The following is a 15,022-nucleotide window of genomic DNA, read 5'->3' as shown; positions in this document are numbered from 1 at the left end:
CTGGCTGGCAGTATCCCAGCCCTCGTGCTTCCTTCGGGTGGCATGGCATGGCTGGGCACCGGAAGGGTGCTACAACTGAACGCTTTCTTTCTTTCTTTTCTTGATCAACTGATGCGAGTGCAATGCTCATCTTGATACGACAACGACTGACAATGTCAGCGTGAAGTACAGCGTTTCTCATTCCACTAGCGCCGTGGCTCTCAACCAGAAAAAAAATCGTTCAGCTGTAACACCCTCTTGATGTCTAGCTGCCATGCCACTCAAAGGAAATACGAGGATTGGGATATTGCCAGGCTGCCCAGAGAAGGTTACCTAGAACAAAGAAGTCGATATGCGGAGCTCGGGTTCGAACCACGGGCCTTCCAGTGAATTTGAGCTCTAATCTCTAACCCATTGAGCCACGGGATTTTCATCTACCTCGGGAGGTGAGGGGAAGCTTAACAGTTAAGAGAAGGAACGGAGGCCTTAGACTCAAAGGCATTATTTTCCTGAATAATCACTGATGGCCCGGCTTACTTAACGTCCTGATCACTCATCCTCACTAACGTTATCACTTTGTCCTTGTTGGCCATTAACTACTCAGTCCTATCTAGTGTTGATTGCAGACGCAGACTCAAGACGTTTGTTTTGCCACGCTAGGATGTGTTTTACCTCAGTTGCAAGCGAACTGATAGATGGCATACCTCGTCCGCACAGTCCGCGTATATGCGTTTGCTCTACTGCAAGTCCGGCGTAGAACAAGAAACTACTTTAACAAGTGGGCTGGAACGAGCGACGACTTTCGAGAACCATAACCTGCATTTCAAAGGAGTACAGATGAACTCAGTAAAAGAGTGAGAAACTAGATGAGCCTAGAGGCTCATCATATTCCTGCTTCTAGCTCGTGTCAAACCTCTGTGAAGATACCAAACAAACCTACTTTAGGATCGCTCATACGCATTGATAACTGTCGTCTCCCCGGATGAGGACCGTGGAACGAAAAAACCAATGGCTAGTGACCCTGAAGGCCATGGCTGTGTCACGCAGCCAATGGCAGTCTTTAATCAAAGCCATCAGCTTCACTGCGTGGCTCCCACTTCCTGAGATACTGGAGAAACAGATCCATTTGTTGTCAATGCACAGGTTGGGCAATCGCCTTTAACGTGTGGCTCTCATCCCTTCATTACCCCTATCCTCAGCGAACGAAGCTGTAGCAGCTGGGACCGCTGCACAGTTTGTCAGCTGAACTGAAGTTAATTGAACTGACTGAGACAATAAATAGGTACTGTCAGTTTAAGTGAGGTGATACATCACACTATGCTCTGGACATTTGGTTCCAAAAATGACCGAGTTTCGAGCCTGTATCAGTTAGAAAGAGAGAGATAAAGCGAAAATCCGATTAGTATCACGCTATATCGACCTCGATCATGTGATATAGTCAGTGCTGTGCCGACTGTATGTGTGCAATCGAAAGCGAGTGCGTGTCAAGGACAGTGCACATCATTCTTAGCGGGTGCGATGGATTGTAAGCACGAACAACTGCCGTCAGACACACCTGAACTATGCATAGCACAAAACGAATGGAAGTAAGACACAAACAAAAAAGGAAAGAAGGCTACGGCTTTGGACGCTGATCACATTCGGGTGCGAACGGTGTGGGGGGAGTGATGCGAGTACGGAAAATTCACAAACATTCGCATCCATTGGCTAAGTTTTTGGCGACAGTATTCATCTATCTGTGCTTTTGCCAGGCATGCTTGTTTGGAAATCCGCAAATCCAGTCAGCGGGGTGCAGCACAGTGCATACCAAGTGACTTGAATGCCAGCCCTGAAACATTAGAGCTCGGTGGTATGGCGATGTTCGATGGTATGCAACGTTCCTATCAGTGGAATACTTTCAGCATTTTTGGCGACAATGAGTAGGGCTCGTGAACTAGAGAAGGGTAACTCAATGCGAAGGAGATCCAGAGATGCCATATATTCATTAGGCATAAATCCAGAGGTCCATTGTAAATGTTAGAGGAACGTCCGCATAGCGCTGCGGCAAAAAACTTATGCTGACTGAACTCTGGTATGCTGGAACCGATGCAAACGCTAACCGTTCAGCAGCCGTTCAAGGAGCTATTATTATCCCGCCAAATTTTACTGGTGCTTTACAAGTTCAAAACTGTTTCGCCTCAAGGAGAGGGAACATGTTCTTTAGTGCACGGTCAACAAGGAACTCGATTATCCCTAACGTCACTGGCTGTAAGTGTTTCGGTACTAGGCACTTCAAACCACATCAGACACATCCAAAAAGACCATAGGACAACTAAGCGACGTACTGAATTGTGAGTAGATGGGTGAAAAGGTGCTTAAAAGATACTGCCAGGTGCCGTTGAGTATACAGCCACACACCAAAATCAGGCCGGGTAGGTGTACGACTTAGGCCACTTGACCTCAACCCCCCATTCAACTTAAATTTTAGGAGCACTCACAACCCCACAAAGACCAAGAAAAATCTAACAGTGGCACCCGAGGTGAATCATCGGGTGAAGCACCCTGAAGTGGAAGATTAAGGAACGAAAAGCGATCGGGAACTAATTTAGAACCCCTCCAACCCATCAATTCAAGATTCTGGCACTCACACTAGCTGACACTCAACATTGATCTAGTTTGTAGAGGACTTACTGACGGGTTCCCCGTCTGTCTTATAACCTGGCCAATTTGGTGACCTGTTCACTTGGCCTGATGAAGCTTTTGTATCAAAAGCGAAACGTTGCCCAAATAAAAACTCTTCTGAAACTTAGTCGGAACACTCTCTGTAATGATCATCACTTAGCTGTGGTAGTCTTCCGGTGCCGTTCAACTCGAAGCAAGCAAGGGGGTCAAGATAATGCCAGACTAAGCAAAACTAGACAGGAGCAATCGAAAGTAAGGGCTAGGTTCGACTCATGGACCTTCCCGTCACTAGATTAGCGCTCAGCTACCTTGAACTCCAGTGAGATGCCTCTGCTTTGATTTCTGCATCACCAAACCATGATTCTGTTACGTGCTTCACAGGGGTACCTTCGGTAACCTGGTTCCAAGCCGTAAGGGATGCCTAAAAAACATCACACTTATACATAATGCACAAAACGATGCAGCGAGAAAAAAACCAAGGCAGGAGGGGACTCACCAGCACAAAAAAGATGAAGTGTTTGAAGCTCGTATTCAGATGGGCTTCTTCTTGCAGTTCCCTTACGTCAGCAAAATGAGCATGATAAACGTGAGCGTACACTCGGAACAGCCGCTTGAGAATGACCTTGACAACGCTGATAAAGTCACGTGGGAAAGGGGCACCTGTAGGAGGGGAGAGAATACGCTGAGTTTCATCATCATTATCATCGTAGTCATCATCGACAGAACAACACCAATGTCCAACCTTGATGATTCGCTGCCATACAACAATGATTTATTTTAAAGCCTTATTGTGAACAAAATGATAAGGGTGGACAACGGACTTAGTGCTGGCTCACTACAATCATTCCGAGGTGGTTACACCTCCAGACACATTCAAACAAGAACGCCATTAACATCGATTAGCAGTCATATCTTGCAGCGTCTCCAACCAGGCGCAGCGGGGATCACACGGTTCACGTCCTGGAAGGCGAGTAGAACCGACAGCACCCAAACGTTTCGTAATCTCCTCCACACTCCTCTGCAAAAAAATCGCTTTATAATTGCCTCGTTACGGATTCTCCGACACCAACCCACACAAGCTATAGTTTTGAGGCAACTATTGTCGAACACCTGAAGACGTCTCAGTTCTTCTGCTCGAACAGGCCTTCTCACAGTCCCGTATNGTCAACCTCACACACACCTTTCAAGGCTGAACTACCAAGTCCAAGACATGAATGACTTGTTCTCCATCACAAATTTATCGTTTTGTAAATAAGGTTAATTTTTTCATCTTGCTTATGGATGTCAGTTTTGATCTAAGCCTCACTATTATCAGAAATTACTCACAAACTTGATTCGACATCACCAAATGGATTTCAAACTCAGGTCGTCCTAATGCAAGCTAATAATGGTTACCCGAGTGATCTAAATCTGCGGGTTTCTTAACAGCCTGGGACATTGAAGACACTAGAAGGAGAAGCCAGTGACCGAAAAATCCGTGGTCCAAAAACAACCCCGGCTTTTCGATTCTTCCTGTCAGCCCTTGGACAACCTGGAAGTCCTCGTGCTCCCTCCATGTTGCGTGGCAGTCATATGCTTAGACGATGACACAATTGAAAGATTACCTCCCGTAACCGGGGAGTAAGCTTCGTGCGCTATCACTACACATTCAGTTCAAGGCATACATAGCAAACTTCCATTGGTTAGACAGCTATAACATATTAGGATGGCGACTGCCCTCTGCTTGGCTGAAGACTCTCAGATGAGGCAGTACCAAAGGTTGTCGATCCACACAGAATGACTTGAATGGACAACCTTGTGAGAACCTAAGGAAAAAGTGTCGTTCCTAAGGTGGAACGATGGAAACGTGATGCAATCCAATTTCACTGAACTGACTAGGTCAAGGTCTGAATGCTATCGTTGCGGTCTGCTTCCAGAATGAAGTTAACGGGATCATTCCTACGTTTGTCTGGAAACACGGTATGAGGCAGTCGCCCGTCGTCCTTTTTACCGGATTTTATTCAGTGTCGAGCTGGACGGTGGTTAGGCGTTTGTCTGGAAACACGGTATGAGGCAGTCGCCCGTCGTCCTTTTTACCGGATTTTATTCAGTGTCGAGCTGGACGTTTGGTGGTTAGGGCACTTCACGTGGTTGTGGACACCAGACTTTTCACCATTGAGTTTATTTAAGCAAAGTGGCACGTTCTTACAATAGTTGGGCACCATTCTTCACATACTCGTGTTTTTTGTTACACAAATGTGATTTATGAATGAAAGGACAACATACAATTAGCGACCTCTTGTACTGACGAAAACATACAGAATATAACACACACAAGGATGGCTGTCATATCAATTATAAAGGACACGAGGTGGCAGAGTTCCAAAGACGAGAGATTCTTTGGAAAAAGGAAGGGGAACGGGTAAAGGGAAGTTTTTCGACTGAAATAAGCGGAAAGGCCAGCTTCGGTGATGAATCTTCGTGGTTGTGACGGTCAAATAAGACAAGAGGCGCGACGTCTCCACGATGAGAGGTAGGATTTAGAAGAGGCAAACTTGGCGTTGGATGGAAGCAAGACGGAATAAGGACATGCCCGGTAAGGTGAGGTTGTTACATAAGAAATCGGGCTATAGTGAAGCGATTGCGCGTTAAAAATAGAGAAATAACATCGGGAGGTGTTCAGATTGCGGGCACTTTGATGTGTGAGCACGAGGAAGTCGGAAAATAATTAACCAAGAAGGGTTGAAGGAAGAGAAATGAGCAGCGGTAGTGGATGTTCCGGACAGGTTTAAGTCGGTAGCGCGATGACCAGAGAAGCTGGTACCTTGAAGGGACTTAGGCTGAGCATTGTTGCGGTGGATATTTCCTAACTACGGGTTGCCTACAAGTTTAGCATAAGGAGCAGTCGTCGCACGACTGGAACACCGAGAGAATAGGTCGGATAAGAGTGCGAACTGATGCCGTCTGCAAAGATCCAATCCACATGATAAAGTCTGGTTGTAGTCCGTAGATGGGAAGTATGACATCTCGCGTCAGTCCAACAGACCCGGCCAAACGCCTTACAACTACCAAGAGGAATTACATTCTTGTCGACAAGAGTACAGAACGGGAAAACAGACGTGGCAAGTAACCCGACCTATATTGGTAACCAATCAATCGGACATTGCCCACAAGGTCATCAGAAGTTGTTTGCTCATAGCTGACCGACAGAATTCGTACAAAACTCGAAAAATGGACAGACACACTCAGTTGCTGTGGTCAAAGCGGTATCATATTTTAAAAAAGACAAAAAAGGCGAATGACTTCTACCATTCTCAAGGAAAATGCCAATAAACAGAGATGAAGGTTTCAAACTGGTAGGGAGAAACTCAAAAGGAAAGATGCGAAACAAAGTGAGGGGTATACCACCTGAACCAAGCCGTTCGAAAATTGTGAGTTCTACTTAATAACGAAGAAAAATTCCCTAGTTGTCAGCAACTGGCAAAGGCAAATGAGCCAGATAGGTTAAGCAGACTAGTAAAGGCCGACGGAGAAGAGGGAACGGGAGGCAATGAGTTGGGCAATAGCCTCCGTCCAAAAGCCTGTCAACCCAACTGCGCACTGATGATGTCTCCTCGTATGGTGACGAAACGTTTGCGAGTCAATTGCCAAGCTCCGCCAACAAAGCAACAGCCACCTGAGAAACAACCAAAAAGCCTCCACTTTTTCCAATGGTAGGTTGGTGCATGAAACTTTTGGATGAGTTCAATGTGTAAGAGCATAGGGAACAACTGGCGGTTTAAGCCAAAGTTGAAAACGATCAAGTTGATGGTTGATGAGTGGGTTGCCTTTTGCGCAACGAAGTCGTCTTTGACTCTGTGGATCAAGAACGAGCAGATACCTGGTGGGACGACGTAATCAGTGAGCGTCCGGTGGCAGATTATAGACCCTGCAGCAGTTTGTTTGACATCATTTTTCCTCTTTAACGTTCCTCGGCGCCCATGATCAAACCAGCTGATGAATGACTGATCCTCTGTTATGAATAGTGGGGTTTGAATTGGCTCATGCAGTCAAATAGTATAGAGGAATAACGTTTCAGCAAAAATCGAAGGGTCCTTCGAAAGGTAATACTCATCGAGATAGTTGCTACAGAAATTTGAATACACAACCTCAGACAGAGGAACAGAATCAGTAAAGTGTATGAAAACAGAATGGATTAGGTCTGGAGAGGGTCACAAATTATAACACGATAATCATAAGAAGAACCTAGGGAACCGAAAAGATTAATCAGGTAGAACTTCAGAAAACGTCAGAATACTGGGCCAAGCAAGAACAAAGAAAGAACGCGAGTTCATGGAGGCGTGGTACTCCACCGGTGGAGCAATAAACAGGCACATTGAGATTGATCCTGCCTACCAGCCTCTGAGGACAAAGGAAATCCAGAACCACAGAACCCGAGGCCGGACAAGGACTCAAAGAAGAAATCAATAGAACGGCAGGCTACTAAAAATAGGAGGCACGCCACAAACCAACAGAGAAGCCGACCACGACGCAATACAGATCAAGAACGGGCCAATCAGAATCCAGGTTACAGCGCAAAGGCTGCTCTTTGTAGACTATATAAACGCAGGCACGAAGAGAGGAACTACCCAACCAACAGCGCACTGAAGATGTCTCCTCGAATGGTGACGAAACGTTTGCAAATCAATTGCCAAGCTCGGCGAACAGATCAACAGCCACCTGATCAATTACCAACCAATACACCCGAGCTACCAATATTCCAAAACATTACCAATACGGCAAGCAGTTTTGCTGAATAAGGTGAGGTTGGACCTAAGCCAAGGATAGGGAATGAAAGAGACAAGGAACTCACACAACACATCTGCAAACAAATTAAGTTTTAACGGGAGACTCAGCTGAACTCCACCTGAATCTCTCGTTTGTATTCTTCAACTAAATGTGCTGCACATAGGCTAAATCAGGTTTCAGTTGGGAGGATATTCGAGATATCGTAGTCCACTGTCCCGACGGAACACACTGTTCATGAAGTCAGTGAAAACCCTCCGACAGTCCACAACCAGTTTCGTAATTCTTCGGGCTCCCCAGGTAGTCCTACTCTCTGAGTCTTCATTCTATGTGAACCTAGTGTACGCAATTCGCGAAAATAAATTCGTTTGTTGGTGGGTTTTCGGAAACCTTGTGAGTAGTGTGTTTCATCCAGATACAGGCGAGCACTCTGCGTTTAAAACGGAAACAACGAAAATCGATAGCCTGAAGATTGCGGGAGGGTGAGGCCAAAAGACCCGAAGATTTGGGTCTCAAAAAGAACAGTAGAAAGGTGACGGAGGAGGACAAGGGGTGCAACAGCGTGTCGGTGGTGCAGTTCAACCAACGGATGTTACACAAAACAAGAAAGCTGGAAATCCAGCTCAAGAATGGGGAGAGATGGACAGCATGCAACTTCTGTAAATTGGGCGGTGGTGCCTCTCCGAACGAAACACTGCTACCTATTGTGATGATGCGATAGTATCCTCCTTATCCTTCTTCTCTTGTCCACAAACGAAGTTGTGTTAGCTTCAGTACTTCACGAAATGGATGGCTGTAACCTGGTTTTCCGAACAGGAACGTCTTCTATTGAACCTACCGATTGTTTCCCAAAAGTTTATGCCTGCTTCCGGTGTTATTTCAAGCAAATCCATTGTGCTTCACGCGTTTTTACTGAAACGAAAAAAAATCCAACACGAGGTTGGCAACGCATGGCAAAATATTGGAAACCCTCGAACCGGGATTATCCATTTGTACGCTTGTGATGTTACTCAGTTTGCTAGCCTGGAAGATGCCCTAAGAGTGTCACCAGATGGGGTCCGGTGTACACCCAATGGGGAATAGGAACAGAGGAGGGTATGTGCACAAACTTAAACGGAACCCACCGATTTTGGATGGGAAAATAGCTTCGTTTTCTAACTGCCGCTGAATCCAGACCATCAGACAATTGACGTAGTGTGGCGCCGAGCATTTGACCGGTTTTTTCACCAACTGTCCGTCTGCCCAATGGTATTCGTATTTGGGCCCGGCGCTCATAACCGGACAGGACTCTTCTGTACAAAACTCTAACAATGTTCCATAGAGCATGTTGATCTGGTTGAAAAACTCGACGGCTAGTAAGAAAGAGGTGAGAAATTAGAACGGGAGTGAGAAGGGTAGGTCCAATTTTAATAGTTCAGACAGAAGAACTGTCCTTACACACACTGTACACTGAAAAGACAATGCCTACTTAACCTGACAAATGGTTGCGCCACACAATGGTGACCGTGGCCAGAATTTAATTAGTCTGGGAAGTCGTACAAATAGGGTTGAGTAGCTTCACTAAAACTGACTAGAAATCACAACACAACAAGAATATCAGCACCGATCATAAGAACTGTGGGGGGTTGGACGGATGTAAACTTGTGAATGAAACGGAGGAAATCTGCGACCCCGAATGGTGCTGGATCACGAGTGAGAGTCTATTTTACAGCCCACATGTTTCAATAGGAAATGAGCTCACTGAACGAGCCACTGTATCTTCTAGTCGCATTGTTTCTTCTTCCTTTTCCCTGCCCTTTTTTCACTGTTGACCAGAGAGTACAGAAGAGAAAAAAGTCACCAAAATTCTAGCCTGAACACGTGGTACGGCTGGCAAGTTAATCACTTAGCGGGTGGTCGCCGCAGACGAATCTTGCTTCTATGAGCTGGGCGAAACCTCAAGGATGAGAAGACGTATGACATCCTCAGTTGGAAGAGGCCAACTGATTGGGAAAAGCCATATTAGTTTGCGTCCCTGGTAATAGCATCTTGAGTTTCCTTCTGTTCTACTGATCGGTTACGTCCTGTTTCGTAAAGGGAAACCTAAAGACAAGATCCCGGTAGAAATGCTACGCCACTGGCACAACTAAGCAGAACTTCACCGGAAAGCGGGAGAGAATTTAGCTACGATCGGCCTCAGAAAGGGGTGCGGACCACTAATTACCAACAGAATGGTCACCACAACATGCATGGTAATTGGGATGAATTTCGTGTGGACCTGAACAAATTACACTGTTCAATGCCTCAGGGCAAACGATCCAGGTTTACACTCGTTATTGATGCCAATTATTCACAATCACGATGAATACGGTTCATTACAAATTCAAACCAACTTTCCATTGAAAGACGCATGTTCGCCTTGAGGGTAGGTACGCTAATTGTTGTAAGGCGAAAATTCGGACGAATGGAGTCGCGCAGAAAACAATGTAACACAGTGTAAGAAAAACTTACTATTAAAGGCTATCCATTCATGCAGGTCCTCGCCCTCGGGCAGACGAACTGCCAGTCGCAAGTCCCCACTGTCCAACGTAGCTACTGCGTCCTGAAGTATTTCATGTTGTCTGTCATCGTCCGGTATGTGTTTCCGTGGTTTAAACGTTTTGCTACCCAGCCGATTGCCACTGTAAGAGCGAGAATATGGAGGAAAAGAGGGTAGGTAATAGAGTTGCAGTTGGTCTGTTGGAACAACAAACTTTTCACCTAAAGAAGTCAACCACTGCCTCAGTCAGGAAAAAGTCGGAACTTAGAACGCTTTGTGGTTCAAAGAAAACTGCCCACACGAAGCTAGCGGACAAAACAGTGGGTGAAAGTCGCGCGATCGTTGATGGGTTAAGGATGCCCGTGTTATTTAGCATTGAATGGTGTGGACAAAAGCGGTTACGCATGAAGGGTGCAGCAATCTGAACGTAATACCCCACACTGTCACAATGAACGGGTCAAGAGTGCCATGAGAGAAGTTTGGGATGTTGAACTCAGGACCTTGGGCTAAATGCACACGAATAGTCCCAATGGCGACTCACTACTCATCCACACAAACCACACTTACTCGAGGGTACGAGCAGTGAGGGTGAGGGGCGGTGGGAAAATCAATGGCCCGACTTGTTAGAATGTTTTGGGACCATTCACAAACGCTCGCTTCATATTCCGTGTTTAATTGAACCACTAGTGGTTCATGATCCACTTGGTTGTAAGGGGAGCCTCAAAACCATCACGGATAGTAGCTATTTGCTGTGCTTGTTCTTAGCGCAGACTGCTGTGTATGTGTCCATCCGACCGACAATACATGTGGTCTTAATGAATCACTCATCTTACGGATGTGATCTTTCATGCTAGTCCATTTCCTACCACCAACACAAAACGCCTAGGATGGCCGGAACAAGTGGTCTGACATCTTGAGTACCAAACCCTTCCACCTTTTCATATACAGCCTCCCAGCATGCAGTAACCCCCTCTGCAGATAATTATTTTACAGAGACGCAATTTCTACTGTAAGATTTCATCCAACAGGCAGAGGAGTTTGCCAGAAGACAAAAGGAAGTGTTCTGCAAGTAGCATTTACCCCCAAACTATGAAACGTCTCTTACTGTTATCCAAGTAAAAGTGAAGTAAAAGTGAATGACTATCACGCTCCACGAAGTGGCCGATAATAAAAACTACAGGAAACTTGTGGAGCAAAGCGGAATGGTTCTACTTTGTGGGAAGCTATCTGTGGCTAGTGACCTTAGAAAGAGAATCACATAAGCAGATCCTTTGAAATTGCTCTTCTACTGGCTGTTGATTCAGCCCTCATGCTTCCTTCGGTTAGAACGGCAGTTAGGTACCGAAAGGGTGTTGCAACTAAGCGATTTATTAATATTTTTATGTCCAGTTTTCACATGCCAGCCTGCTGATTAAATGCATTTTGAAAAAGTAACTCAATGAAAGTTTCAGGAGCAAGACCTCCACCGAACAAGATACGGAACGATTCCAAAGCGGTTAGAACGGCAGTTAGGTACCGAAAGGGTGTTGCAACTAAGCGATTTATTAATATTTTTATGTCCAGTTTTCACATGCCAGCCTGCTGATTAAATGCATTTTGAAAAAGTAACTCAATGAAAGTTTCAGGAGCAAGACCTCCACCGAACAAGATACGGAACAAGCGATTCCAAAGAGAGGACTTTTGTCTGCGAAAACCACTGCACGTGAGATTCACCACTGTTGTTTCGGAAAATCGAATGGACAGGCTATCCGAAAAAGTTGACATTTAGGGTAGTATCGTTTTCAGAAGACCAGATAAAGAGCACACTTCCATCAAAAAGATCGAATAACGACAAAAGTTTCACGCTCACTTCGACGAAATCCAGTGATCATCCTCAGTCGTATTGTGCAGCCAACTGCATTTGGACGCTCTAAATCAGTGGCTTTGGTATGTACCAAAAACAATCTAAAACTACACATTATCTGATACGGCCAGATGCCGACATGCCTTTCAGCAAAGCGCTAAAGCGTGCCGGAAGGGGGAAGTTGATTGCACCCGGAAGCAAGACAAAAAGTGATACGACCTGGTAGTCTGTACGACGAAGGATGCTGGCATGGTATAGAATTTCACCTCGTTAGTAAGCAACGAACCACATGACCATCTAACAGTCCTAAGGGGACAAGATGAGGATCGTAATAGCTCGGCAACGAAGCTGAAGGATGGGAACGGTTGAGGAACGTGAGCACTAGGTGGACAGTGTAAACATTGTCACGAAAAGCGAAGTTCGCAAGGATGACCTCTGTTCACCTGGCAATTGTTGGTTTTCGTTGCGGCACAAGAATCGGGGAGTACTTCTAGAAACAAGATAACAAGATAGTATGTCGATGCGCACAACAATATTCCAGGAAAAAGAAACGCTTGACTGTTTTATGAGCCACGGCTATAAACACAATTATCTAATGACATATGCATCACTTGCATCCGGCTGACTTCCAGCTCATCGACCGATTACACGATGCACAGAGCGCGCGCCGAAAACTAATCCACACCTACGTTCCACGCACAGAAAAAATTATGCTCAGAATCACCAGTACAATGACGTATGGCGCCAGCAGCATGAAATTTCAGGCAAAATTATCTCGGCTGAATCTGATTTGTCCCCGGTTGATGGCATACTTCATATCGACTGGTTGCATTTATGTACCCTCATTGCATACAGGGCATGACATCCGAATAACACCAAGACAGGACTGACCATGCACTCCAGCTTTATTGAGAACAACTTCGGAATTATTTTCTCAGTTGGGAACTGCGAATTCACTAGATTACATGGATGCGGTAAACAAATGACCCGCCATGTAGCATACCATAAAATAGCAGGAACTGACTATGGGCACACAAATTTGGCGTTGTATCATCATCGATGTCAACAGCACATCAGTATTCAATACTGACGACTCGCTACGTGCATCCATAGTTTCCTTGGAAGCCATAATGTGAATAAAGAACTAAAGGTCAATGGAGATGGAACTAAGTCCTAGCCTACCTCATTCTGAGTCAGTATTCAATACTGACGACTCGCTACGTGCATCCATAGTTTCCTTGGAAGCCATAATGTGAATAAAGAACTAAAGGTCAATGGAGATGGAACTAAGTCCTAGCCTACCACAATCATTCTGAGGTGTCTACATCTCCAGACGGTCATCCAAACAGGCTGGATCGAAGTTAAAAACAATGAAGCTACTGAAAGCGATTACCAGCCAAATCTCGTGGACTTTCCAACTAGTTACAGAGCGGATCACCCGGACACCACTCTGGAAGGCGAACCACACCAACATTATCCAGACTTCTTTTTAACTGCTTTCATACACCCTTGGTCAAAAGTTTGCTACTTGTACGACTTTTCGGAAAACGACGGTCAGGTATGCGCAATATGGGGCGAGATGGCCCAAGTGGTTAGAGTGCGAATTTACTGACCGGAAGGACCGTGGTTCGAACCCGACATCTGCCACTCGACTTCCCCTGTCTAGGCTTGGGCAACTTAGCAGTATTCCAGCCCTCGTGCCTCCTTCCGGTGGCATGGCAGCTAGGCACCGAAAGGATGTTACAGCTGAATTATTATTATTATTATTATTATTATTATTATTATTATTGTTTGGTTATTATTATTATCACTTTACACAACCTGAACTAAGGAAACAGATACTGAAAACATGGACAACATTTGGACGTGAGGTGGGAAGCAGGGACAAATTACTCCAAAAATGCACGGCGAGTCACACGGCTAGACACACACATCCCTGATACCCGACAAACCTTACTCAACTACCAACACACATTGCCTTTTGTGACGTCTGCACATTATTTCTGATTATAAAAGGGTGAAATCGAGGGAACCACACACTTGGGGGTCTTGGAGATATTATTCAATAGTGGCGGACCAACCTTTTCCAATATGTCGCCTGGTATTTTCGATTGTAGAGTTCCGATTTACATTGGACAGCAGACCGAGACAAAAGCGATCCGCATTGTTGGATGGGTCGGTGAATCCATCAATAATGATGCTGGGCTGCAGTGCATTGAACGCTTCGCCGACTCGATTGTTCAGCTCGTAGTAGACAACGGAACACCAGTACTTTGGCTCTTGATAGGTTACCGGGTGCATACCTGAAATAGGTTCCAACAGATTCGGATATGAGGTGCACACGTTTCTAGGTCAAGCACTGAAAAGCTCATCAAGGTTAATACAAGTGTCGACTGTATGGAAAAAACGACTGATATCAGATTTAGAAATGTCGGTCATCATCGCGTTTGGAGTGGGTCGGGTCCCGAAAAGTTCCCCTAATTCAGAGCTTTCGTCCTTATTGGGTCTCATCAGGTGGGTGCGGGGGAATCGAACGAGTGATGAATTGGTGAATACCTTCGTGTTGTCATCTTCCGATTACGAGTCCATCAACCAGATCAGATGTTGATCTATTCCAACAATAGCTCTCACCGCCGGTGAATATTCAGACTTAGTCAACAGCTGGCCGGACCACGAATCACATCACCTGTTTGTATGGTGGTTATAGCTGCCACGGTTTTGTTCACTAGTGTTTTGGTGAAGTGGGGGAGGAGTAGCTGCCATAAATGATGCTGTGATGAATACGTGGCGCGCATATTTAGGACACCGGATTCATTCACTCAGGTGAAACAATAACTATATTCATTTCTACTTTAGGCCACTAATAGTGAGCCCACATTCAAAACTATGCTATGCCCAAACCTGGCAGCTCGTTGTGCGTCATGAGTAGCAAGGGATTCCGGATACTTATTAGGCCTATTCATTCTACTCCAGGAGGAAGTCGCTGCAAGACAAACAAGCTGTTTGCGAAAAACTACAGTGGATAGCTTCCTTATATGTAATCAGATGGAAGTCATTGTACTGTTCGCCATAGACTCGCTCCCTTAGCTTCACTCTGCAACGATATGCGCGGTTCTGACCATAGATTACAGAACAAGAAAACAGAGAATGTTGTAGTGCACGTGTATCGCATTTCGCACCCGAAGGGTCGTTTGGTTTAATCCATGTTGACTGATACTCCAGAAACGATCTATAACAGACACCACGTGAAAAGAAAA

General features: G+C 45.5%; 1 protein-coding gene across 1 annotated transcript in view; it reads right to left on the bottom strand.

Annotated features, from left to right (window-relative positions):
* T265_15477 (hypothetical protein) overlaps positions 1-14,068 on the bottom strand; it is a gene marked incomplete at both ends in the record, with an annotated part of 17,193 nt that extends 3,125 nt beyond the window's left edge. Inside the window, 4 exons of the mRNA XM_009178307.1 lie at positions 3,137-3,300; positions 8,529-8,756; positions 9,895-10,143; positions 13,847-14,068. Of these exons, the coding sequence (XP_009176571.1) occupies positions 3,137-3,300; positions 8,529-8,756; positions 9,895-10,143; positions 13,847-14,066 (861 nt within the window). The remainder of the gene's footprint in view (positions 1-3,136; positions 3,301-8,528; positions 8,757-9,894; positions 10,144-13,846) is intronic.
* Positions 14,069-15,022: the final 954 nt, after the last annotated feature.

Source organism: Opisthorchis viverrini (genome assembly GCF_000715545.1).
Source record: "Opisthorchis viverrini unplaced genomic scaffold opera_v5_531, whole genome shotgun sequence".
Lineage (NCBI taxonomy): Eukaryota > Metazoa > Platyhelminthes > Trematoda > Opisthorchiida > Opisthorchiidae > Opisthorchis > Opisthorchis viverrini.
The sequence above is the reverse complement of the archived record's forward strand: the minus strand, read 5'-3'. Positions and strand labels throughout refer to the sequence as shown.